The following is a 24,052-nucleotide window of genomic DNA, read 5'->3' as shown; positions in this document are numbered from 1 at the left end:
AAGTGAGCATCTTGCAGCCGTAAAAATAGAGGAGATCATTGTTGCCATTTTTAAGAATGAAGCGCTGAGTACACTTTTGGCGCTATATAAATAAAGACATACAATACAAAAAACAAATCAGACAAGTAGAATATTTTTCTAGCTTTTTTTTTTAATGTTTCCATGGAAACCAAAGACTTTGGAGGGATTCTGTGATCTTTATAAGAATATTTTCCCTAATAAGACCGCTGGAAACATTTGGGGGGAAATTATGCACAAAGGCTACATTTAACAAAGACCCTCCTTTCTTATTCTAATTTATTGTGTCTTTTTCTTGGTTTTCTTTTATTATCCCGACGGTAAATTGGAGCACCTTGCGCACTGATCCACAAAACTGTGCTATATTTTAGCCCCCCTTCTCTCCCAATCATATAAATAAGCGGCGAGGCGGGCTACAGGTTTGCACCGTTTCGTCGATTGCGGCTAAAAAATGGCGGTGAAAATCCGTCCAACTTATCTTAAATAAAGAAAATACAGAAGTGAGCTAGAAGTTGCCCCCAGCGGCTAAAACCTCGATTTATTATATACTAGCTGAGAGCCCCGGCGTTGCCCGGGATGTTTGTGGTGTGGGTGTGGCATTTGGGTGGGGAGTGGTCCACGCGGCCCATGTGCGGTGGTAGTGCTGTTGTGGCTGTACTTATGGTGATTGTATCGGTGTGCTGATTTGGGAGGGTTTGGTGCTGATGTGGGGGTGCGGATGTGGGTGTGCCGGTGGGGGAGGTGCAAAGGTGCCGATGTGTGAGTGCTGATGGTGTTGATGGGGGCTGGGAATGGCGGGGAGCCGAGAATGCCAGTGTGCTGGGGGGGCATGGGATACCGGTGTGCTGATGTGGTGGTGCTGGGGATAATGTGTGTATACGTGTGTGTGTGTGTATACATTGTATGTGTGTGTGTGTGTGTGTGTGTGTGTGTATACATGTGTGTGTATGTGTACGTGTGTGTGTATACATGTGTGTGTGTATACATGTGTGTGTGTATACATGTTTGTGTGTATACATTGTATGTGTGTGTGTGTATACACATGTGTGTGTATGTGTACGTGTGTGTGTATACACGTGTGTGTGTATACACGTGTGTGTGTATACACGTGTGTGTGTATACACGTGTGTGTGTGTGTATACACGTGTGTGTATACACGTGTGTGTGTATACACTGTGTGTGTGTATACATTGTGTGTGTGTATACATGTGTGTGTGTATACACGTGTGTGTATACACGTGTATACATGTTTGTGTGTGTATACATGTTTGTGTGTATACATTGTATGTGTGTGTGTATAAGTGTGTGTGTGTGTATACATGTGTGTGTGTATACATGTGTGTGTGTATACATGTGTGTGTGTATACATGTGTGTGTATACATTATGTGTGTGTATACGTGTGAGTGTATACGTGTGTGAGTGTATACGTGTGTGTATGTCTCCATATGTGTGTGTGTGTATGTCTCCATGTGTGTGTGTGTACGTGTCCGTGTGTGTGTGTGTGTGTACGTGTCCATGTGTGTGTGTGTGTCTACGTGTCCATGTGTGTGTCTACGTGTCCATGTGTGTGTCTACGTGTCCATGTGTGTGTCTACGTGTACGTGTGTGTGTCTACGTGTACGTGTGTGTGTCTACGTGTACGTGTGTGTGTCTACGTGCGTGTATGTGTGTGTGTGTCTGTGTATACGTGTGTGTGTTTGTGTATACGTGTGTGTTTGTGTCTACGTGTGTGTGTGTGTGTGTCTACGTGTGTGTGTGTGTCTACGTGTGTGTGTGTGTGTGTGTCTACGTGTGTGTGTGTGTGTGTCTACGTGTGTGTGTGTGTCTACGTGTATGTGTGTGTGTCTACGTGTGTGTGTGTGTGTCTACGTGTGTGTGTGTGTGTGTGTGTGTGGTGTGGGTGTGGCATTTGGGTGGGGAGTGGTCCACGCGGCCCATGTGCGGTGGTAGTGCTGTTGTGGCTGTACTTATGGTGATTGTATCGGTGTGCTGATTTGGGAGGGTTTGGTGCTGATGTGGGGGTGCGGATGTGGGTGTGCCGATGGGGGAGGTGCAAAGGTGCCGATGTGTGAGTGCTGATGGTGTTGATGGGGGCTGGGAATGGCGGGGAGCCGAGAATGCCAGTGTGCTGGGGGGGGCATGGGATACCGGTGTGCTGATGTGGTGGTGCTGGGGATAATGTGTGTATACGTGTGTGTGTGTGTGTATACATTGTATGTGTGTGTGTGTGTGTGTGTATACATGTGTGTGTATGTGTACGTGTGTGTGTATACATGTGTGTGTGTGTATACATGTTTGTGTGTATACATTGTATGTGTGTGTGTGTATACACGTGTGTGTATGTGTACACACGTGTGTGTGTATACACGTGTGTGTGTATACACGTGTGTGTGTATACACGTGTGTGTGTATACACGTGTGTGTGTATACATTGTGTGTGTGTATACATTGTGTGTGTGTATACATGTGTGTGTGTATACACGTGTGTGTATACACGTGTATACATGTTTGTGTGTGTGTATACATGTTTGTGTGTATACATTGTATGTGTGTGTGTATAAGTGTGTGTGTGTGTGTCTACGTGTGTGTGTGTGTGTGTGTGTGTGTGTGTGTGTGTGTCCTTGTGTGTGTGTGTGTGTGTTTGTGCCCCTGTGTGCGGGGGCGGGCCAAGGGACCAATGAGGTGGGAAGGGGGGGGAGGAGGTGGGAAGGGGGGGGGAGGAGGAGGTGGGAAGGGGGGGGGGAGGAGGTGGGAAGGGGGGGGAGGAGGAGGTGGGAAGGGGGGGGGGAGGAGGTGGGAAGGGGGGGGGAGGAGGTGGGAAGGGGGGGGGGAGGAGGTGGGAAGGGGGGGGGGGGAGGAGGTGGGAAGGGGGGGGGGGAGGAGGTGGGAAGGGGGGGGGAGGTGGGAAGGGGGGGGGGAGGTGGGAAGGGGGGGGGAGGTGGGAAGGGGGGGGGAGGTGGGAAGGGGGGGGGGAGGTGGGAAGGGGGGGGGAGGTGGGAAGGGGGGGGGAGGTGGGAAGGGGGGGGGGAGGTGGGAAGGGGGGGGGAGGTGGGAAGGGGGGGGGAGGTGGGAAGGGGGGGGGGGGAGAGGAGGTGGGAAGGGGGGGGGAGAGGAGGTGGGAAGGGGGGGGGAGAGGAGGTGGGAAGGGGGGGGGGGAGAGGAGGTGGGAAGGGGGGGGGGGGAGAGGAGGTGGGAAGGGGGGGGGGGGAGAGGAGGTGGGAAGGGGGGGGGGGAGAGGAGGTGGGAAGGGGGGGGAGAGGAGGTGGGAAGGGGGGGGAGAGGAGGTGGGAAGGGGGGGGGAGAGGAGGTGGGAAGGGGGGGGGAGAGGAGGTGGGAAGGGGGGGGGAGAGGAGGTGGGAAGGGGGGGGGGAGAGGAGGTGGGAAGGGGGGGGGAGAGGAGGTGGGAAGGGGGGGGAGAGGAGGTGGGAAGGGGGGGGAGAGGAGGTGGGAAGGGGGGGGAGAGGAGGTGGGAAGGGGGGGGAGAGGAGGTGGGAAGGGGGGGGAGAGGAGGTGGGAAGGGGGGGGAGAGGAGGTGGGAAGGGGGGGGGAGAGGAGGTGGGAAGGGGGGGGGAGAGGAGGTGGGAAGGGGGGGGAGAGGAGGTGGGAAGGGGGGGGGGGAGAGGAGGTGGGAAGGGGGGGGGGAGAGGAGGTGGGAAGGGGGGGGGAGAGGAGGTGGGAAGGGGGGGGAGAGGAGGTGGGAAGGGGGGGGGAGAGGAGGTGGGAAGGGGGGGGAGAGGAGGTGGGAAGGGGGGGGAGAGGAGGTGGGAAGGGGGGGAGAGGAGGTGGGAAGGGGGGGAGAGGAGGTGGGAAGGGGGGAGAGGAGGTGGGAAGGGGGGGAGAGGAGGTGGGAAGGGGGGGAGAGGAGGTGGGAAGGGGGGGAGAGGAGGTGGGAAGGGGGGGAGAGGAGGTGGGAAGGGGGGGGGAAGAGGAGGTGGGAAGGGGGGGGGGAGGAGGTGGGAAGGGGGGGGGGTGGTTGGGAAGGGGGGGGGAGGTGGTGGGGAAGGGGGGGAGGTGGTGGGGAAGGGGGGGAGGTGGTGGGGGGGAGGTGGTGGGGGGGAGGAGGGGGGAAGTGTGGGAGGTGGTGGGAGGTGGTGGGAAGGGGGTGGAAGGAGGGAGGTGGTTTGAAGGGGGCGGAAGGAGGGGGGTGGTGGGAAGGGGGGGGGAGGTGGGAGGGGGAGGGGGGGAAGGGGGGGGAGGTGGGAGGGGGAGGGTGGGAAGGGAGGGGGAGGGTGGGAAGGGGGGGGGAGGTGGTGGGAAGGGGGGGGGAGGTGGTGGGAAGGAGGGGGAGGTGGTGGGAAGGAGGGGGAGGTGGTGGGAAGGGGGGGTGTGGTGGGAAGTGGGGGGAGGTGGTGGGAAGGGGGGGAGGTGGTGGGAAGGAGGGGGAGGTGGTGGGAAGTGGGGGGAGGTGGTGGGAAGGGGGGGAGGTGGTGGGAAGGTGGGGGGAGGTGGTGGGAAGGTGGGGGGAGGTGGTGTGAAGGTGGGGGGAGGTGGTGTGAAGGTGGGGGGAGGTGGTGTGAAGGTGGGGGGAGGTGGTGAGGAGGGGGGAGGTGGTGGGAGGTTGTAAGGGGGGAGTGAAGGGAAGGTGAAGGTGGGGTGAAGGTGGGGGTGGAGGGGGGTGAAGGTGGGGGTGGAGGGGGGTGAAGGTGGGGGTGGAGGGGGGTGAAGGTGGGGGTGGAGGGGGGTGAAGGGGAGGTGAAGGGGGGGGTGGAGGGGAGGTGAAGGAGGGGGGGAGGAGGAGGTGGTGGGGGGAAGGGGGGAGGGGAGGAGGTGGTGGGGGGAAGGGGGGGTGGAGGGGAGGGGAAGGGGGGGTGGAGGGGAGGTGAAGGGGGGGTGGAGGGGAGGTGAAGGGGGGGGTGGAGGGGAGGTGAAGGGGAGGTGAAGGGGGGGGTGGAGGGGAGGTGGAGGGGGGGTGGAAGGGGGGTGAAGGGGGGTGAAGGGAGGTGAAGGGGGGTGGAGGGAAGTGGAGTGAGGGGAGGGGTGGGTGAGGGGTGTGTGAGGGGAGGTGATGGTGGGTGAGGGGTGGGTGAGGGGAGGTGAAGGGGGGTGAGGGTTGGGTGAAGGGGGGTGAGGGTTGGGTGAAGGGGGGTGAGGGTTGGGTGAAGGGGGGTGAGGGTAGGTGAAGGCCGCTCACTCACCCGTCCGGCAGGTCCCACGTGGATCTGAGGCGGGAGGCAGCTTGTTGTGGCCGCTTCCCCGCTGTGTCCCGGGCGCTCGCTCCCCCGCTGACTGTAGCGGCGCCGGGGGGGTGGAGGGGGGAGGGGGTGGAGGGGGGAGGGGGTGGAGGGGAGGTGAGGGGTGGGTGAGGGGAGGTGAAGGGGAGGTGAAGGGGGGTGAGGGGAGGTGAAGGGGGGTGAGGGGAGGTGAAGGGGGGTGAGGGGAGGTGAAGGCCGCTCACTCACTCGTCCGGCCGCTCCCACGTGGATCTGAGGCGGGAGGCCCGGGCTGCGCTTCCCCTCTCCGGTAGCAGCGCACGTGAGGGGGAGTGCAGGAGGCCCGGTCCGCGCTTCCTCCGGGAGCGGCGCACATGAGGGGGAGTGCAGGAGGCCCGGTCCGCGCTTCCTCCGGGAGCGGCGCACGTGAGGGGGAGAGCAGGAGGCCCGGGCCGCGCCGCGAGGAAGGAGGAGGCTGTAGTTTGCTGCTCTCCGCTGCGCACGGTGAGGGTGATGGTGCGGCTGGGGATGTTGCAGAGCGTGGGGATTTGGGTGAGGTGGGGAGGGGGGAGAGAGTGAGGGGCACCGGGAGAGGAGGGGGGGGGTGGTGTGTGTGTGTGTGTGTGTGTGTGTGTGTGTGTGTGTGTGTGTGTGTGTGTGTCCTTTGGCCCGTCACTCCGCCTCAGGCCAATGAGAGGTGCGGGGGCGGGCAGGCCAAGGGACCAATGAGATTGCCGCTAGGGACGCAGACATACAGTGAACTCAGAAATATTTATTATATATTAAACAATATTATAGAGGTGGATATCCAGCTTTCTGTCGGGGGAAACACTTTTTTTGGTAATAAACTTGTGAATTCACGACTGTGTTTTCCTTATTTTATATTTTAATAATACCTCTGCTCTCTTTTTTTTTTAACTTGTTTTTTATTTGTTTTTCAAGGAACTGGGTGGGGATAAAAAAAATCAAAGCACTGATGGAAGAACCGTATTTGTCCTGGAACAGGATTGTTCATTTCTGTTTCACCCCCACCCCCTTTGCAGCTCTGCCTGCTAGCCCTTTATTTGGTTGTATGCTTTCCCTGCATCTGTAACTCCCAGTGCATGTGGGAATTGATACATTTATGATACTTTCCTCTCTCCAGTCTACTAGTAGCAACATCTCTAGTCCTCCAAGTTAAAATTTACTTTTCCATACTCCCCTGTCTGTATTCACAGGTAGTTTGGTCCTCAGGCTATTCCTGTGTGACAATTGTGACATACTTCCTTTCCAACCTAAGCAGGCTGAGTGAGAACCTCTTATGCGTCTACCCTCTGGCAAGGTCATTCCATTTTTACCTTCCTCTAACTACAAAGCACCTTCACCTTAGAGAAGCACTCTCTCACCCCACCATACCATCTACAAGTGCCTTTATATGTCTGATGCTTTCCCAATAATGTTAAGAAAATATAACAGGACTTGGTGTGCTTTCAAAGGAGGACGAGCTAACCTATCTCGCCTCATCCACATCCTACACGTGGCCCTGGTTCCAGAATAGTATTCATGTATGTCTATTATAAAAACCAGTACAATGTTGTTAATATGTGTGTGAGCGGCCCCTGTCCATGGGAACACGAATAAATGGCTGTTGTTAGAGTGACCAGATGTCTTGCTTTTTTGGAGTTTGTCCCGGGTCCCGAATGTTTTAAAAATGTCCGTTCCCCCCCCCCCCCCCATGCAGGCCACGCATGCACGATTGGCACTCGTGCGCATGTGCGGACGGCAAGTTGCCATCCACTCATGCAAAATTTGTCCCGGGGGAAAGTATGGTCACCCTAGCTGTTGTAGTACAAAGGTTCCCGACGCCCATTAGGCTGAGTCCATAGATGAGCCCCGTCATCCTCAATGAGGATGTCTTGAGAGCGGGCTTCCATGAGCGTCCGCAGGCGTGCTGAGGCGCTGGGATTTTCAGCCGACAGCAGAACCTGTTTTTGAGCACACTGTCGGGTGAAAACCTCCAATCAGAGCAAAGCAGCGTCAACTTCATGGCGCTGTGACGTTGATGTTGGTGCTTCACGGGCTATTGGCCCAGTGTCGTCAGTGCCCCGCCTCCCCCCATCTCCCGATCGCGCACGCTGGCTCATCTGCTAGTTCATGCAATCGCTCCTGATTGCGCAGATGAGTCTCAGCGTCCGCACGGCTCAGCGCGGCTCCCCCCTCTATGGACGTAGCCTTATTCTACAACCTTGCTACCTCAATCCAGCCTGAGTCAAGGTATCCCAGGTGTGTGTGTGTGTGTATATATATCCCGTGTGTGTATATATATATAAAATCACACACACACCGATGTAATCTTCCTAGAAGCCGGGTAGGGAGGTTACATATGTATAATTGTATTCATATAGCGCCACCATTACCGTCAGGTAAATAAATGACAAACGATTGGGAAAAGTGCAATAGGTATAAATGGCAACATAAGGTAAAGGAAGACACTCTCCCCAAGAGCTTACAATCTAAGTCCTTCCGCAATAAAGTTAAAAACATTATTTTGCTATTTTCTGAGGTGCAGAACCCCCGTATCTCCCAGGTTTGGGTTCTTGGGAGGTTTGCGTCTCTGCGCGTGTAACGTTCTTTTTATTTTATGGGTTGAGATTCCACTTTGCTGGCTGAAAAAAAAAGATGGCTGCCCCCTGGCTTAAAATGCGCTTATAGTGCCAGCGACAGCGACGTCGCTTCAAAACAAATGTACTGAAGCCGTTGCGTACGCTTATCGTAGGAGCGACGGATTGGACGCGATTTCTGGAAGTCACTTCAATTTGATTTTTCCAGCGACCGTAGCGTGTTGTCAGTGTCGCTGTCGCGCCTCTGTCGCCGGTACTATAAGCGCAGCCTACACTGGGGTTATTTAAAAAGTAAATATTTTACTTTAAAAAAAAAAATTAATAATAATAATGCACATAGGTTTTTAAATGAATACTGTTTTTTTTAATTGTAGTTATGACGTAAAAATTCGCACTGACGTAACAACATCCGCCGAAATTACGTCACCAATGACGTAAGGTAAAAAAACAAAACATCTCGCGTCAACGCGACGGATCGGATTGGTAGCTCTGTTATCGATTCCCCGTCCTGCTGCCTTCGGGTCCCTCCCCTTTTTTCCGTCTCTCAGTGACTCGGTTATCGATTGGCTGGTCCGGAGGAGGCGGGGGTGGAGGGGGAAAAGAGACGCAAGATGGCGGACAAGATGTCTGGCGGTTCGCAGAAAGCGGGAGCTAAGGTGAGGCTGGGTGATGGGGCGCATGCAGCCCTGGTTTTCCGCGGCGCGGGGGTAGTGTTGGCGGGATGCGCGAGGCCGGTGGTAGAGTCCCGGGTGAGGGGGAGGCCTGTGCGGCGGGGAGTGTGTGAGGTGCGCAGGCGGTGAGGCCTGGTCACGCCGAGGCTCCACCTCACTGAGGCCTCCGCCGGCTCGGCCTGGGACTCACCCCCTCCCCCGCCGGCCTGCGATCCCCCCCGCCGGGCTGGGACACCCCTTCCGGCTAACCCCACAACGGTGGGACGGCAACCTAACCCCAGAGGTGTTCTGCTGCGTGCTTATGGATGGGAACTTAAACCTGTTCTCTGAGGGGGCCGGGTCGGTACAAATGTAACTTGTTGGCCACAAGAGTATTGTAATGTAAAACCGGATACATGTCAAAGTACTTAATATAATACATAAATGTTGGCATTCTTTCACGTGTGTGTGTATATATATATATATATATATATTTTTTTTTTTTTTTCACACGTCTGTACTAATGTGTATATATAATATAATAATTTTTTTTTCTGTGAGGATCCCTTGTGATCCAATATACCGGCACTGCACGAGGGATTATCACATGAAAGTGGTCCCTGAAGAAGGTCCCCCTGTGGACTGAAACGTCAAGCATATGTGTGTGCCTTTTGGACCCAATAAACCACTTTTATGCGATTTATCTCTTGTGCTGTGCTGGTATATTGGATCTCTAGGAATCCTCACAGACAATAACTAGTTAGGCACGCTCTATAGTGCCGGGTGTGTGCTACGAATTTTAGTTGGCTGACGTTAGTCAGCCTTTCTATACAAGGGCTGCGCACGGCAGGGAGAGGGGAGCCAACAGACAGCGGCGAAGATGAGGAAAATCATCTTTTCGTGTGTGTGTGTGTGTGTGTGTGTGTGTGTGTGTGTGTGTGTGTGTGTGTGTGTCAGTCAATGATTGCAGAACTAAAAAAATAATATTTATTAAACTTTTTTTTTCTTTATAAAATCTTATTTAGGACTTCCTTTCACTCACACAACCCATGCACTCACATGCACTCACACACATATGCATTACCTGCAGCTCCCGGCTCTATAGACCGGGGAAGCATGCGGCACGCGCGTTCGCATTGGAACGCACGCTGCATGCTATATATAACAGCCCTTTACCATGCACCACACTTGCCTCTGCTGAGGCCTTTCTTTAATTTGTGTCTGTGTATGTGTGTATATAGACACACACTCCCAAAACAAGCACTCAAATTATCAAAATATAAACAGGATTTATTAAAGACAAATAATAAAGATGGTTTAAAATAGCAAGCCCCAAAGAACCTTTAGCACAAAAATCTCAATTATTACATCAAATAACCCCAGCTGCATAAATATCTGCAAAATGAGGATGATACACGACACACTACACACACCTGGTTTGTTTCTCTTTGACATCTGCTTAAACTGTACAGGACAGAGTTGTTTGTAAGTGACAGATCAGCGCATCAAGAAAAACCTCATGCCGTGCAGTTAGAACCAAAGTCCAACAGTGTTGCAAAAACTGCCTTAATGTATAGCTATTAAGTGTCAGTAAACACAAAGTGTAGAACTTAAATCACAATAAGTCCAGTAAAATCAATAAAGCCTCAGAACAATAATGAAGTTCATGTACTTGTGTTTCCATGTAATACGAACAGTGATTAAGTAGGAACCTACAGTAGGTCTTAAATCCGTGAGTCACAGACCTGATATAGTCCAGATGTCTTGGTTACAAAATCATGTCTGGGCACCGTCTCCAATAGAATCCATAATTGTAGAGTCACAGTGAAAAGGAGACTTGAGAGGTACTTACGGGATCTCCTTTGTATTGTGCCGTGGTCGACGTGCTCCTGCTGGTGATGGAGAAAAATTGGCGGTGTACAATTGGATGAATACACCAAGGGTAGGTAAGCAAGGCTGTTCAAAAGTTTATCAGCACATTAAAGCACGATTAAAAAACACTCTTGCACGTTTTGCGCCAAATGGCGCTTTATCAAAGAGTAGATGATTCCTAAATGTCCGTCCTCTTTGTATTACTTACACACCTGAGACCACGATACCCCTGGGCCGATCATCCGATTGCGTACCGCCAATTTTTCTTCATCTCTAATATGTACAGGTATTATCTTACAATTCCAAAATCATTTGTCAGTCGCAATGGGTTAAATGTTAGTTTGAAGTTAGTGGTGCTTATTATTTGTGTCCCATAGTTAGCTTAACACAATGTTAAATATAAGCTTACCTGATTTGTGTGTATATGTATATACAGGGCTCGACAATTCTATAACCAAAAAAAAAACCTCTAACCCCTCTCACGAGTCTTACCTGCAGCGACGTCTCCTGCTTCTCCCCTGCAACTTGCGAGTGTCAAATGATGCCGCGTTGCCATGACAACGGGACATTACATGCCGTCAAGTTGTCATGTACCATCCTGTTATCATGGCAGCAAAGCGTCATTTGATGTCGCACAGCCATTTTCACAGGAGTTGCAGGGGAGACACTCGTAAGTTGCAGTAGAGTGCTGGGGGATGCCACACCATGCCGCTGCAGTAGTGAACACTAGACAGTGGGCGAAATGCACTCGCCCCAGGTGAGTGGGCGAGTGCATTTGTCGAGCCGTGTGTTTGTTTGTTTGTTTGTGTGTGTGTGTGTGTGTGTATATATACACACACACATACCCCTCACACCCCTCGACAAACTGGAAAAAAAGCCACTCCCCCAACTTTAAAAAAAAAAATTTTGGTCTTATTGTAACCCCCTTCACTTTATTCGCTGTCGGGTCATGGCGGCGTCTCTCGTCATTCTCCTGCATCTCCCCCTCAAACTCCAGTGTCTCCCCCTGCAACTCGTGTAAAAATGGCTGCGCGGCAGCAAATAACGCCGTGTTGCCGTGACAACAGGACACTCACTACGTGACATCGTGATCCTTTGCCATTTTCACACGAGTTGCAGGGAAAGGCGCAGGAGACTGCCGGGATACGCCGAACCACACGCCGCCGGTAAGACGCGACAGCAGACAAAATGCACTCGCCCCTGTGTGTGTGTGTTTGTGTGTGTGTGTGTGTGTGTGTGTGTGTGTGTGTGTGTGTGTGTGTGTGTGTGTGTGTGTGTGTGCTCCAACTAGAACAAATTTAGATTGAAATGAGAGAAAAAAACATAAAGGTTGAACGGATAGCGATAATCAATAATGACTTCAGCGGCAGTAGTGGGCAGCACACACAGAAGTATCCCAATTTTATACAGTTTTATGCATTGTATGAGGGGCTGAAGTGGCGCGTTTTGGTGAGTAGACAGAGAAGTCTTGTATAAGGTGTAGAGCAGACGAAAATATGTGGTGTATTGGTTGTTCTGATATCTCCAACCTCTCTCCATGTGCTTCTCTAAATGGTCCAGGTTTGTTTCCCATAAAAACCTAATGCTGCTATGAACCAGGTTGCCTTGGGGCTGCTAAAGCAGGACTGATTTCAATGGCGTGGGATGCTTCTGAATGTAAATGTTTGTTATATTTAACTCCTTTCGTGCCGGATGGGCCTATGGCGTATGGATTCTGTGCCTTTCAGTGCAGGTGTGTTGTCCGGTACCTGGGAATACTTTTTTGCCGTGATCAGTCCTTTTGATATGGGGCAATACTGAATGATTCCCCCAGAACATGTCTTTATCTCTTTTTCTGATTTTATAGGGGCCTGCATATCTTAACACACAGTGTGTGTGAACAAGTAATTATAGTACATCTGTATTATGCACATGCAGTAGGAGTGTTTGTAAATTATCTGATAAACATTTACGGGATTTGTTTTTTTGTGTATGTTAGCAATACCCCCAGCTGCTGCAATTAGCTGATTGTTTGTTTCAGCCAATGAGAGCGTGAGGAGATGGCGATTACCTTTCCTAACACACACTTATGTTGCTGGTCTTTAGGGACGGAGCATATAAATAAAGAACTGAGCCTGCTAATTGCATACAATTTGAAGGTTTGAATGGGGGCAGTATATCATTTTGTAACGCACATGGAAATAGTGATATTTATTTGAGCTGTGCAGACAACGTGGTATTGGCTTTAGGTTGCGACATGTTTCATATACTGGTTATTCCACATCGCTCAACCTCTTCTTTGCGAGGCTGTCATTAGGTTTTAAACACATCACTTTGCCCATAAAACATAATAAAATCACCATCTAAATCCCTTTTTTGTGCTCAAAAGTGCCCTTGTTGCATTATAGTCAACTTTGACCCCCATAGAATGAAGGCCTATATTATTACTATTGCTATATGTTGCTATTCCACAAGATACATTCTGCCACCTGAGGGCAGTTTACAGCCTATTGACTTAAAAGGGCCATATGGTATCTTCCTGCCTAGGAAAAGGTCTTGTGGAATAGCACCACTTAGGCCGCGCTTATAACAGCGACGCGGCGTTGCCCGATAACAAATGCATTGCTGCGACGGGGCGACGTTGTGAAAACTGGTAGCCGCCAAAATTTGATTTTTCAAGGGCTGTTGTCTCGTGGCCGCCCTTGAACCAATCAAATGGCCGTAAACCCGCGACGCCGCTGCCCGGCGAAATATAATTTTCGCCGGTGGCCACGGGTAACGTCACCGTCGTGTCGCCATCGACAGCACTATAGGCACGGCTTTAGAAAACATGGGCCCTACGGCACAGGCGCTTTTTCTCCTGCACACCGGTTTCCCCCAAATTCTCTGGAAAGCAGTTTTATTTTCTTAAACTTGTGCTGTCTTTAATCTTCAAAATAACTTTAATAAATATTTGTTAAATGACCCCAATAGTTATTTGGTATCAGAAATCTCACTCGAGTGACTTAAAATGCATGGTAGCTGTGTATGCCACCAAACAGGTTCACTAATGCTCTTTATTTCCTTAAAATGATAGATGTTTATATTTAGTGTTTTATTTCAATCAGACTTCAAAACTATTTATTTTTATATGACAGCTTGTGTGACTTCTGATTATTTCAATGCAGACACCATGAGATCTTTGGGGCGCAACCTCCTGTCTTGATTCTTTTTCATAATGTACAACTGTAACTTCCCAATGTAATATTGCCATAGGATATTAGTTATTACTGTTTTTGTATGGCCCCTAGGTGCTTAATGCACCTAATTTAGGTGGGGGAAGTTACTGTTTTGTAAAATGTACACTGCCCATCTTTTCACTATATTGAAGCAAAGCTATAATGTGAGCAAATGTAACAAGTCAGAATCCGTTCAACAGTGTCAAGTTTACACCAACAAAATACACAGGGCCTGATTTTTGTCATGTTTCTTTCTGTGTTGAACTTGCACAATAAAACGTATGGGCAAAGGGCAAATTGGGAGGTTAATCTTGCTGTCCAAAAAATGCTTTATTGGGATAAGTAGCTGGAATGGAAACTAATCACATAGTGAAAATAGAAAAGGAGTGCGCACTGTAAAAATACACTTTATGTAACAGAAATCGATATTAAAATGTTAATTTCAAACATTAAAGCGCTCATCACTGACTCCCCACATCCGAATTTTCTTCTGGGACCACATTCATGCACTGGCTCCAAGAGAGTGCATCAGAAGCTTCTAACTTGTGGTTGTAAATTGCAGTACTATTTCTGCCTTTCCAGGAACAAAGTAGCTGTTTCTATTTACGGGGATATCATCACACGCAAGCCTTTTCTGTCATATGGGCGGCATTATTAGAAACTAACCAGGTAACTTGAAACATATGGCCCCATAGTCCATTAAAGGCACAGTACGTTCCTGGAACGGGGGCAGAGTTCTTGTTTCCTCGGAGGGGGCGTTTAGATTTTGTGTCCCCAACTGCAACCTACATTTGCTCTCTGATTTTGTAGTAGTCATTATCAGGAGTCCATATCACTAGTGGTTTTTTCTTTGACGTGGCTGGGGCAAATAAGTGAGGTACGTATAACTGTTGTGACTTCCTGGTTTTTTTTGCTGGGCTTTTGTGACTACAGTAAGTTAAAAATAAGCTGTGTGTGATTAGACTTGTGCAGCCATACTCTGCGACTCGGGTGCTTTCATTAAAAGGAACATTATGGGGCATAAAATACAAACAGATATTTAATTATGTACTTTGCCCTCATGTACTAACTACCCTGCTGCAATTTTATGTTCAGCATCGGTGGGGAGCACAGTGGAGTAATTCAACATAGGCTGAAGCGGCTGCTCGGGTTGTTATTGGACAAAGATTTCCATTGGCATCAATTGGCGTCTTCGTCTGATAACTGGTGCGACCGGCCGCTTCAGACCATGAATTACCCCATAAATAAACACTCAAGTACAAACATAACGTAAGAAGATTGTTAATGGGCACATCAATTGAGTCTAAATTAAAAATGTGATAAAATTGTAAGTTACCTTTGACTCGAGCGCTTATTCCCATTATGTGTTATATTATTTTGTCCCGTGTATTACTGCTGTGATGCGCGGTGTGCATTAATGGAGCTATATAACTAAAGATATACAGGCATACCCCGCATTAGCGTACGCAATGGGACCGAAGCATGTATGTAAAGCGAAAATGTACTTAAAGTGAAGCACTACCTTTTTCCCTATTATCGATGCATGTACTGTACTGCAATCGTCATATACATGCATAACTGATGTAAATAACGCATTTGTAACAGACTCTATAGTCTCCCCGCTTGCGCACAGCTTCGGTACAGGTAGGGAGCCGGTATTGCTGTTCAGGATGTGATGACAGGCGCATGCGTGAGCTGCCGTTTGCCTATTGGGCGATATGTACTTACTCGCGAGTGTACTTAAAGTGAGTGTCCTTAAACCGGGGTATGCCTGTACATACATTATTGGAACGGTCAGCTTTTCTTTACTCCTTTACTTACCCACTCTGGCAGGCTTAAGGATTGTGTACATATGTGAAGTAATTGTACGAAATACTAATTCTTGGAAGTCTTTGCAGACCTCTTCTGTTCATTGCCTTATTAATCAGAGACTAACATGGCTTCCTTTTTAAATGATTTTTTTGAATATGTTGCAATCCAGACATCTTGTCACTATACATATTTTCTACTTCTGATAAGCGTTTAAAAAAAAAAAAGAGGAATGCTCATTTAAAAGTATGAAGTAGGGGGTCTCTGGAGCTGAACTGCGTTAATGTCAACTCTGGCCCCCCTGTTTACCGAGATGCATACCCCCAAAGGTGCTGGTTTAATACTCCCACGTTACGCGAACCAATAGGAAGCCGCGACGGATGAAGTTGCAGCTTCCAATTCGCTCCCATACGACGGGACATGTAAACCTTTTACCAGCATGTCCTACGCAGGTAGGTACAGTATCTTGGAAGCAGGGGGTCCCCGGGGCTCAAATTACTCCAATTCAGACCTGGAGACACCCACTGCTCCATACCAAGACACAAAAAAAACAAATACCCTAAACAGAACCACACTTTTTTTAATCCTTTCCTTTTGCTGACTACATCTCTTGTGAGGAGCTATATTTGTAGTCAGCTGGCACTATTTTCCTCTAGGTAAAATCCAATTCTTGAATGTCTTCCGGCCAGGTTTTTCAAAGCTGCAAACTGCCTTTGTTGACCGGGTTTCCCAATAATCAGCAATGGGGGTCCTAGGTCTGTCTAGATCCATAAAGTTTTAATGGCAAGGCAGATGTTGGATCATATGCCAACCGTTCTAGGTTGCCCTTATTGCTGACAACTGTGGCTTCTGCTCTTTTCTAGTGCTAGAAAATTCTCGATGATGGGTTTAGTAATCGTTTAAGCGTTCTGTTTTTTAATGCTTTGTTTTCTATCCCTGCAGCAACCTCTTCTGGAAAGCAAACTTAAATCCTTCAGCATTGGGAAAATGAGCAGTGCTAAGAGAACCTTAAGCAAGAAGGAGCAGGAGGAGCTGAAGAAGAAGGTAAGAGACGATGTAAACGCAGAGCGGCGTAGTTTGCACATGGACTTGCAGTTTGCGAAGTGGGGACAGTATGAGGCGGGTTTTTGGCCTGGTAGTGTAGAGAATCTTCCTTTCACACACAGTAATCTGGCTCCACGTTTTAGATTCTGCTAATTATTATTTATCTTTTTGTCGCGCCAGCCATTAACGCCACTTTTTACAGTGGGAACATATAGGTAACTGGAGATACGAGCATTGAATGCAGAGACACCGGAAAGGGGAATCCATTCCCCAGAGCGCTCAGAATAGAATTGATTTTTGACAAACCCACGCTTTTGCTAAACTAAGATAACCAGCCATGTAGACCGTTTTGAAAATGTGTTACTGAAGCTGTTCAGTGTTTACACGATCATGACCTTGCTCCGAGCCATGTGTAGTTTTTTTAGGGAACGTTCCATGTTAAAAAAGTGCTGGCTTAGAGGTGCAATCCAAGACATTTTAATGTTACTTTTTATATAGGATTGAAGCAGGGGGTCTCCAGACATGAACCCACTTGATTTCAGCTCCGGGGACCCCCGTACTTCCCAAGATTCAGACCTTCTAAGGGTTTGTCGGTATCTCGGCAAAGTTTAACGCTCCCAATAGGAAGCCGAACCTAATGACGTCATGGCTTCCTATTGACCCGCAGGGCTCGGGAGCTTTGAAACTTTGACATTTCCTGAACCCTGCTAGCCGAGCAGACATGCTACCGGCACCCCCTTTCGAGATGAGTATCGCCAGAAGCAGAGTGTCCCTGGAGCTAAAATTAATGGGGTTCAGCTCCGTGGATGTCCTGCTTCAATCCCACGTTAAAAAATACCTAAAATTCGCCACAAAATCAAATGCTTGGATTGTCTCTTTAACATATGCAAGTTGGGCAATGGATGTTTGCTTTGGATGGAGGAACATGGCAGCATTTAGTCAGAGTGCCACTATCGCCTGTAATGGCTGTTGCTCTTCTGCTGCCCTCCTCAAGACCGCTTTGAAATTGGTCCAATTGATCAATATCAGGAGTCAGGTCTGTCCTTGTTTGCCTGATTAATCCGATTCCTCACTTGGGCGTGTACAGGAGGATGAGAAAGCTGCTGCCGAGATCTATGAAGAATTCCTCCTGGCCTTCGAAGGAGGCGACGTCAGCAAAGTGAAAACCTTTGTGAGAGGGGGAATTGTGAATGCCACGAAAGGTAAGGGAACGGGAAGGCTTGATCCATGGAAGGAAATGTGTCTGCATCTATTTTGCAGCCAGCTACCACAATAACTACAAAATCTTTGTAAATACCCAGCAGATCTTTGAAAACATTGCAGCATTTTCATTCAAAATCCTATAATGCAGGGGGTTCTCAACTACATTCCTCAAGACCCCGACAACGGGGCAGGTTTCCAGGATATCCCTGCTTCAGCACAGGTGGCTCGATTGAGCCACCTGTGTTAAAGCAGGGATATCTTTTTATTAGAGACAAATAGGGGAACCCCCGCAGCTGTCTAGAGGTAATAGGTGTAGGTGCTCCCTAGGTAGGTATGAATAATATTAGAACAGAGAACGGGAACCTAGTAAGGGCACTCTAAACACCTGAAGGGTGATATGATGAACACGTTAAAACATTATTTATTGAACAAATTAAAATAATGGGTATTACAAAGATAATTAAACGCTCCGATCCTATAAGTATGAACACTCGGTGAGGTGTTCTGGATCAAATTTGAGTAAACTGCACTTAAACACTAAATTGTGTACTGCAGTATGAACAAGTGGGTATGGTAGACCACTGTCCAGTATTACCAGGATGCCGTGAATGAACACTACTGTAATGGTGTGTGCTAGTATATATAGACCCTAAAGATGAAATGTACAGCACACTGACACAACTATGTGGACCCTAGCCAGGACTGCCAAAAGACAGTTGGGCAAAGTATCTGGCTAGATAATGTGGGTTCAGGCCACATTCAGATGTGGCAAGGAGATGTGTCTGGAAGTAGCTATAGGTATAAATGACCTGGATAAAGGGTCTAACGAGTCAGCTCAGTTCCCCTGGGTATGTGATAAACCCCAAGTACATTGAAGCTGAGTGGAGGGAGCTCAACAATTGGTCCCGTTCCACTACGTGGACATAACATACTAGGCATGCACACTTAATACACAGGTAGGACTGAACAGGCATAGGCTCAGTGTAGAGTCTGTTCAGAAACCTCTCAGGTAAGTAGTAGGTCTGCTGATATTAGGATAATATTGTCCAACCAGTAATAGGTATCTGTATAGTAATAAACGGTACTGATCCAACACCAGCTCTGTTGTCAGAGCTGGTCTCTAAAGGATCAGTACTAGATGAGAGGTAGAAGATGTATACACATAGTAACGCTGTATTAGTATTAGACAGCTTACTGCTACTGTGTGACAGTAGGAATGACAGCTCCTGGTAAACTGAGCTCCCTTAAGATCATCCGATCAAGTGGGAAACTCAAATGAAGAATTGCGCGCTGCAGTTACTGGCGAACACTGTCGCCTGCTGACTCGCGGGTAGGCAAGTGAATCCTGCGCGTGCACCCATCTGCCGACGCGCGAGTTTCGCGTAGCCGCTTCCTCAAGACAAATACAACGGGGGCTCGTTAGACCCTTTATCCAGGTCATTTATACCTATAGCTACTTCCAGACACATCTCCTTGCCACATCTGAATGTGGCCTGGACCCACATTATCTAGCCAGATACTTTGCCCAACTGTCTTTTGGCAGTCCTGGCTAGGGTCCACATAGTCGTGTCAGTGTGCTGTACATTTCATCTTTAGGGTCTATATATACTAGCACACACCATTACAGTAGTGTTCATTCACGGCATCCTGGTAATACTGGACGGTGGTCTACCATACCCACTTGTTCATACTGCATTACACAATTTAGTGGTTAAGTGCAGTTTACTCAAATTTGATCCAGAACACCTCACCGAGTGTTCATACTTATAGGATCGGAGCGTTTAATTATCGTTGTAATACCCATTATTTTAATTTGTTCAATAAAGTATGTTTTAACGTGTTCATCATATCACCCTTCAGGTGTTTAGAGTGCCCTTACTAGGTTCCTGTTCTCTGTTCTAATATCTTTTTATTAATAATTAAAAAAAAAAATTCGCACTTTTTTTTAAATGTATTGATCTTTCTTGGGTTGCTATCGCAACTCTTTAGTAAGTCACAGCACTTCTGCTTTTTAAATAGGCAGCCATATTGTGTGCCCTGGGAAACAGGATCTTCACCGATCGATCGGCAGCTTGGATAATTGCATTGTCGTAACCTGCTGCTTTGAGTTTAAAAAAAAAAAAGTGTTCTCCCCCCCCATACCCAAATGGGATGGCAAAAAGGGGCTCCACGGAGCTTTAATCATATAGGAGGGGCCATGGCTTTGAAAGCCTAGAACGTGACATTATAGCGCTATTGTGCAATAAAGAAAGTCACTTGGCAGAATACTGTATGCTGGGACACTGCTATTTAACATGTCTTGGGTCTGTAAAGATTGGTAGTGGAGTTGTCCTGTACTCCATCATTTTGTTTCAATTGTGCTGGAGTTCTTCAGCCCCTAGTACAGTAGAGGTATAACACCAACATATAAGCAGTACATGGGGATTTGTAGTTAATTTGGGGGTTACACAGATATACAGAGGCACTCCTATTGCCTGTATGTTGCTGAAAGTAGGAACATCTTGGTGCAAACCTGCCCTGCCTTATATTCCAACTAGAGGCGTATAATGGTAATATACAACAAAATGGAGGCACATGCGTTGTAGATTGACTTTATAATAAAAGGCAGATAAATAGTAATGTTTCGGGGGCACAGCCCCTTCCTCGGATAAAACTACCTGTGTGGTTAACATGGGGGTAAATGATACATAATCAAAAAAGCAGAAGCACAGAATCTCTTAAAAAAAATGTTTTAAATGTGTATATTTGTCTGTTGGGTGGGGGTGAAAACCAGCGCCACAGCAATCAGTCAGTCAAATGCCAAACGATTCCGGTGATACAAAAAGGCTTTAATGGTATAAGGCACACACTAGACAGCAGGCTACATCACCACCTCCTCTACGCGTTTGACGCTATTACAGCGCTTCGTCTTGGAGTAGGGTATATATAGGTCTGCCTACTAAAGCAGAAGTTAAATGACTAATTATCCTTTTACTTTATTATGTAGAGGAACGTGAGCTTGATGAGAAGCGAGGCAAACTGTACAAGCCGTCTTCACGCTTTTCCGAGCCAAAAAGTCAACAGCAGCAGCAGCAGCAGTCGTCCAGCAGCGAAAGGCCGCCTCCTCCCCCTGTTTTACTGGGAGAACCTAAGAAACCAGTAAGCTGTGGATTTATGGCGCCTTCGTTTGCTTCCGTCTATAAAACACGTTTTACCAATGAGAACACACTTGGGACATTAAAAATGATCATAACTGCAATACAGTATGTTGGAGTAAAGCAGGGGTGGCCAACTCTAGTCCTCACGGGCCACCAACAGGTCAGGTTTTAAGGATATGCCTAATTCAGCACAGGTGGTCTAGTCGTTGACAGCCATTTGTGCTGAAGCAAGGATAACCTTAAAACCTGACCTGTTGTCGATCCGTGAGGACGAGTTGGCTACTCCTGGAATGTAGTTTCCTCAGGGCCTAGTTTTGTGTAAACCGTTTGCTTTTTATTGTTTAACTCTCAAGATCTTGACGGTTTTGTTGCTTTCTAGACACGATTATGTTGCAGGTTGTACCCCCCCCCCTTCTTCCTTTTTTTTTTAACCCACATGGGCGTTCCTAGCCGACGTTTTACACGGTATCGAGGCCTTACTGCTCAGGCGTCGAACAGCAAATATATACAACGCTTGTGAAGTATGCTTATTGCAATCCTTTAAAAAGGTTGCTGGACCACTGATCAGCTTCGGGGGACAGCTCCACCCCAATTTCTTCGATGCCGGGCAAAAAAAATGTTTGCTCAGTGGCCGCACGATGACTCCTTGGCCAGTGCTTGCTCCGGCGCTCAATAGGAAGTTGCAATGTCGCCAGGAGGTCATATTGGAACTTTCTGCTGGTGACGCCATTGCCGTTTTTTGTAGGGTATTGTGTCAAGCACCGGCACAGAAACACTCAAATATCCCAGGTAAATGGTGTGTGTTTACATACATAATGTGTTCAGAAAAAACAGGATCCCCTTTTATTTTTCGGCTTATCTTGCAGAAAAATCACTCCATGAAAATGTGAGCAATTTATAGGTCAGTCACTGTAGATTATTACAATGCATTATTTGATGATCTCATATTCTTTGGCATTCTTGATGGAGTGATGACCTCATCAAGCGCATAGTTACAAAATGATGGTTAGGAAATAATACAAGCACGTTATAAAGTGCTTGAGACAGAGCTCGAATTATGGTCCAAAACGCTGACAGAAAATGTTTCCTGATGAAAGGATGGTCACCAAGAGGGCTGAAAAAGCTCATTTGGAAAATGAGTGCCATGGGTAGTTTCAAGTCCCGCCAGATTGCGATAGTTCGTGCACTGTTCGCACAGTGGACCAGATTAATGAAGCGGAAGCTCTCGCGTCGGGCCAAAAAAAATGAGTGCAAATATTTTGAACTCAACCGTTATAGTAATCTTACCTCCCGCAGCGTATCTGGCACTTGTAGACATAATACAGTGACATCAATTTAGTTAACGTAAGTTGATTGTCTACGTTATGTTTCTTATATAGTGATAATCTACATCAGAGGCGCACAAACTTCCTGCGCTGCGTCCCCCTGTGTGCCTCCCCTCCCCATACCTTTAAAGCGGCGTCAAATTACGCCACTGGGTCATGCGATATCACATCACGTGACCCCGCGTTGCCTGAAGCCGGCTCAATTCAGGTAAGTGAGTTAGAGGCCTCGCGCTGAAGAGCGTGGGGCCTCTAACCGCTGCGCACCCCAGTTTGCACACCCCATAGCTACATAATAAGACCTAAAAATGTGTACATTTTCGTGAGGAAATATATAATTATATATAATTAAAAACAAAAGGGATCGCCTTCTCTCTCTACCCCACCCCCCCCCCCCCCTGCACACCTCTCAAATTGGCTGGCAATTTGTTAATAAAATTCTACATTTTGATCCTAAATCTTCTAACACAGGAACTGTTTAGTGGCATCTTTCGGTCCAAAAAAGGATTCGAACCTGATAACCCAGACAAGGCAAACTCCATTTCTGCAGCTACCAAACTGATTACATTATATTTCTTATTGTCCTAGGAACTGAACTTGGAGGAATATGTGAGTGCATGAAGGGTTAAATGATTTAAGCATAACGCTATCTGTGATTTAGTGCAATTAAAAACTGTCAAAAGCCAGTAACAAGGTTCCCTAGGCATTATGAAGGAAAATTGTAGGTGTAAAAAAAGTAAATCTGACTGACGTGTGTGACATAGACGTCAGTCAGATGCTTGTCGCATATTCAGTAGAGGGTGAAATGCAGACTGTCACAGAAATGTATTTATACCTATTTACTAATTTGGAGAATTGAGGAGTTCAGAAAGCAGGGGGGGGGGGAGGGCAGGCTAGTCCAAAAATCCAACATAACAGAATTAGGTGAGCTGAGACATACCCCTATAACAGAATGTATCAGTAACACTATATAATTCAATACCTCTGGAGTATGCAGCTAGGAATAGAACTGGCTATACATTTATGGAAAACAAATCCTACGCTCCTCCCTTTAGGAAGTTTGCAGCTAGGAAAAGAATTGGTCTCACATTTATGAAGAATAAATGCACAAATCCTGCCCCCCTCCAAATTGTCTGGCAATTTTAGTGAAATTCTACGGTTTAATTCCAAATCAACAAAGTGTGTGTGTGTGTGTGTGTGTGTGTGTCTACACAAGCAGAATTCTGCAGAAACACAAATCGGTGGGAGGCAATAGAGCAGGGGTAGACAACTAATCATCAAAGTCAGGTTTTAAGGATATCCCTGCTTCAGCACAGGTGGTGGTCTTCGACTGAGCCACCTGTGCTGAAGCAGGGATGTCCTTAACACCTGACCTGTTGGTGGCCCTTGAGGACTGGTGTCGCCCACCCTGAAATATATATATTCTCTTGACCAGTGCGGGTTACTGTTAATGGGAGGCCGACACACTTTTGTGAGGTTTAGTGCTCTTACAGATTCATTACTTAAACATCCCAGTTACTGCTGAAACAGCACCAAGACAACTGTCATCCACTGTGCTGAATCACATTAAAAATGCAAATGTCCGCTGCCAGTGAAGAAACCCAGAGCGTATAAATATTGTTCTAGTTTAGATATGGTTTTGTTTTCCTTCTGTAGCGTACATATACATTTCTCAAAATGTTGGGGCGGTGTTTTTAAAAGGAGGCTGATCCTTTTTAGATACCCCTGTTCAGGTTATTGTCAGACTCCTGTTTCGAGGCATCCAGATAGACTGGCTGTAGAATTTAGTTTTTTGTTTTCTCCTGAAAGTGTTATAATTTAGCACATCATTTTTGCTTTCATTAGAAATGCCTCTGACAACCCCATGAAGCTTTTGATCTCTGCTCCACAGAGAGATGCTATAAATAGGAATTGGAAGAGAGGCGCGTTTTTGAGCTGCAGTGATATTGAATTTTGATGTGTCTTATAAAATAATGGACGGTGTATAAGCCGAGCAAGGCGTTTCAATCTTAGGAGCTTCAAGTCTGACAAGCGTCACTTCAATACCGT

At 47.8% G+C, this 24,052-nt stretch overlaps 1 protein-coding gene across 4 annotated transcripts in view; it reads left to right on the top strand.

Moving 5' to 3' along the window:
- U2SURP (U2 snRNP associated SURP domain containing) overlaps positions 1-24,052 on the top strand; it is a 93,576-nt gene that overhangs the window by 35,658 nt on the left and 33,866 nt on the right. For 3 of the 4 annotated variants that reach the window (XM_075570092.1, XM_075570091.1, XM_075570090.1), the window contains exons 1-4: positions 8,313-8,425; positions 16,240-16,341; positions 17,429-17,543; positions 20,531-20,682. In XM_075570092.1, coding sequence (XP_075426207.1) covers positions 8,381-8,425; positions 16,240-16,341; positions 17,429-17,543; positions 20,531-20,682 — 414 coding nt within the window. In that variant the 5' untranslated portion in view covers positions 8,313-8,380. Of the gene's footprint in view, positions 1-8,312; positions 8,426-16,239; positions 16,342-17,428; positions 17,544-20,530; positions 20,683-24,052 lie in introns of those variants that run through there. The other variant, XM_075570093.1, reaches the window with a different exon arrangement.

Source organism: Ascaphus truei, chromosome 14 (genome assembly GCF_040206685.1).
Source record: "Ascaphus truei isolate aAscTru1 chromosome 14, aAscTru1.hap1, whole genome shotgun sequence".
NCBI lineage: Eukaryota > Metazoa > Chordata > Amphibia > Anura > Ascaphidae > Ascaphus > Ascaphus truei.
The sequence above is the reverse complement of the archived record's forward strand: the minus strand, read 5'-3'. Positions and strand labels throughout refer to the sequence as shown.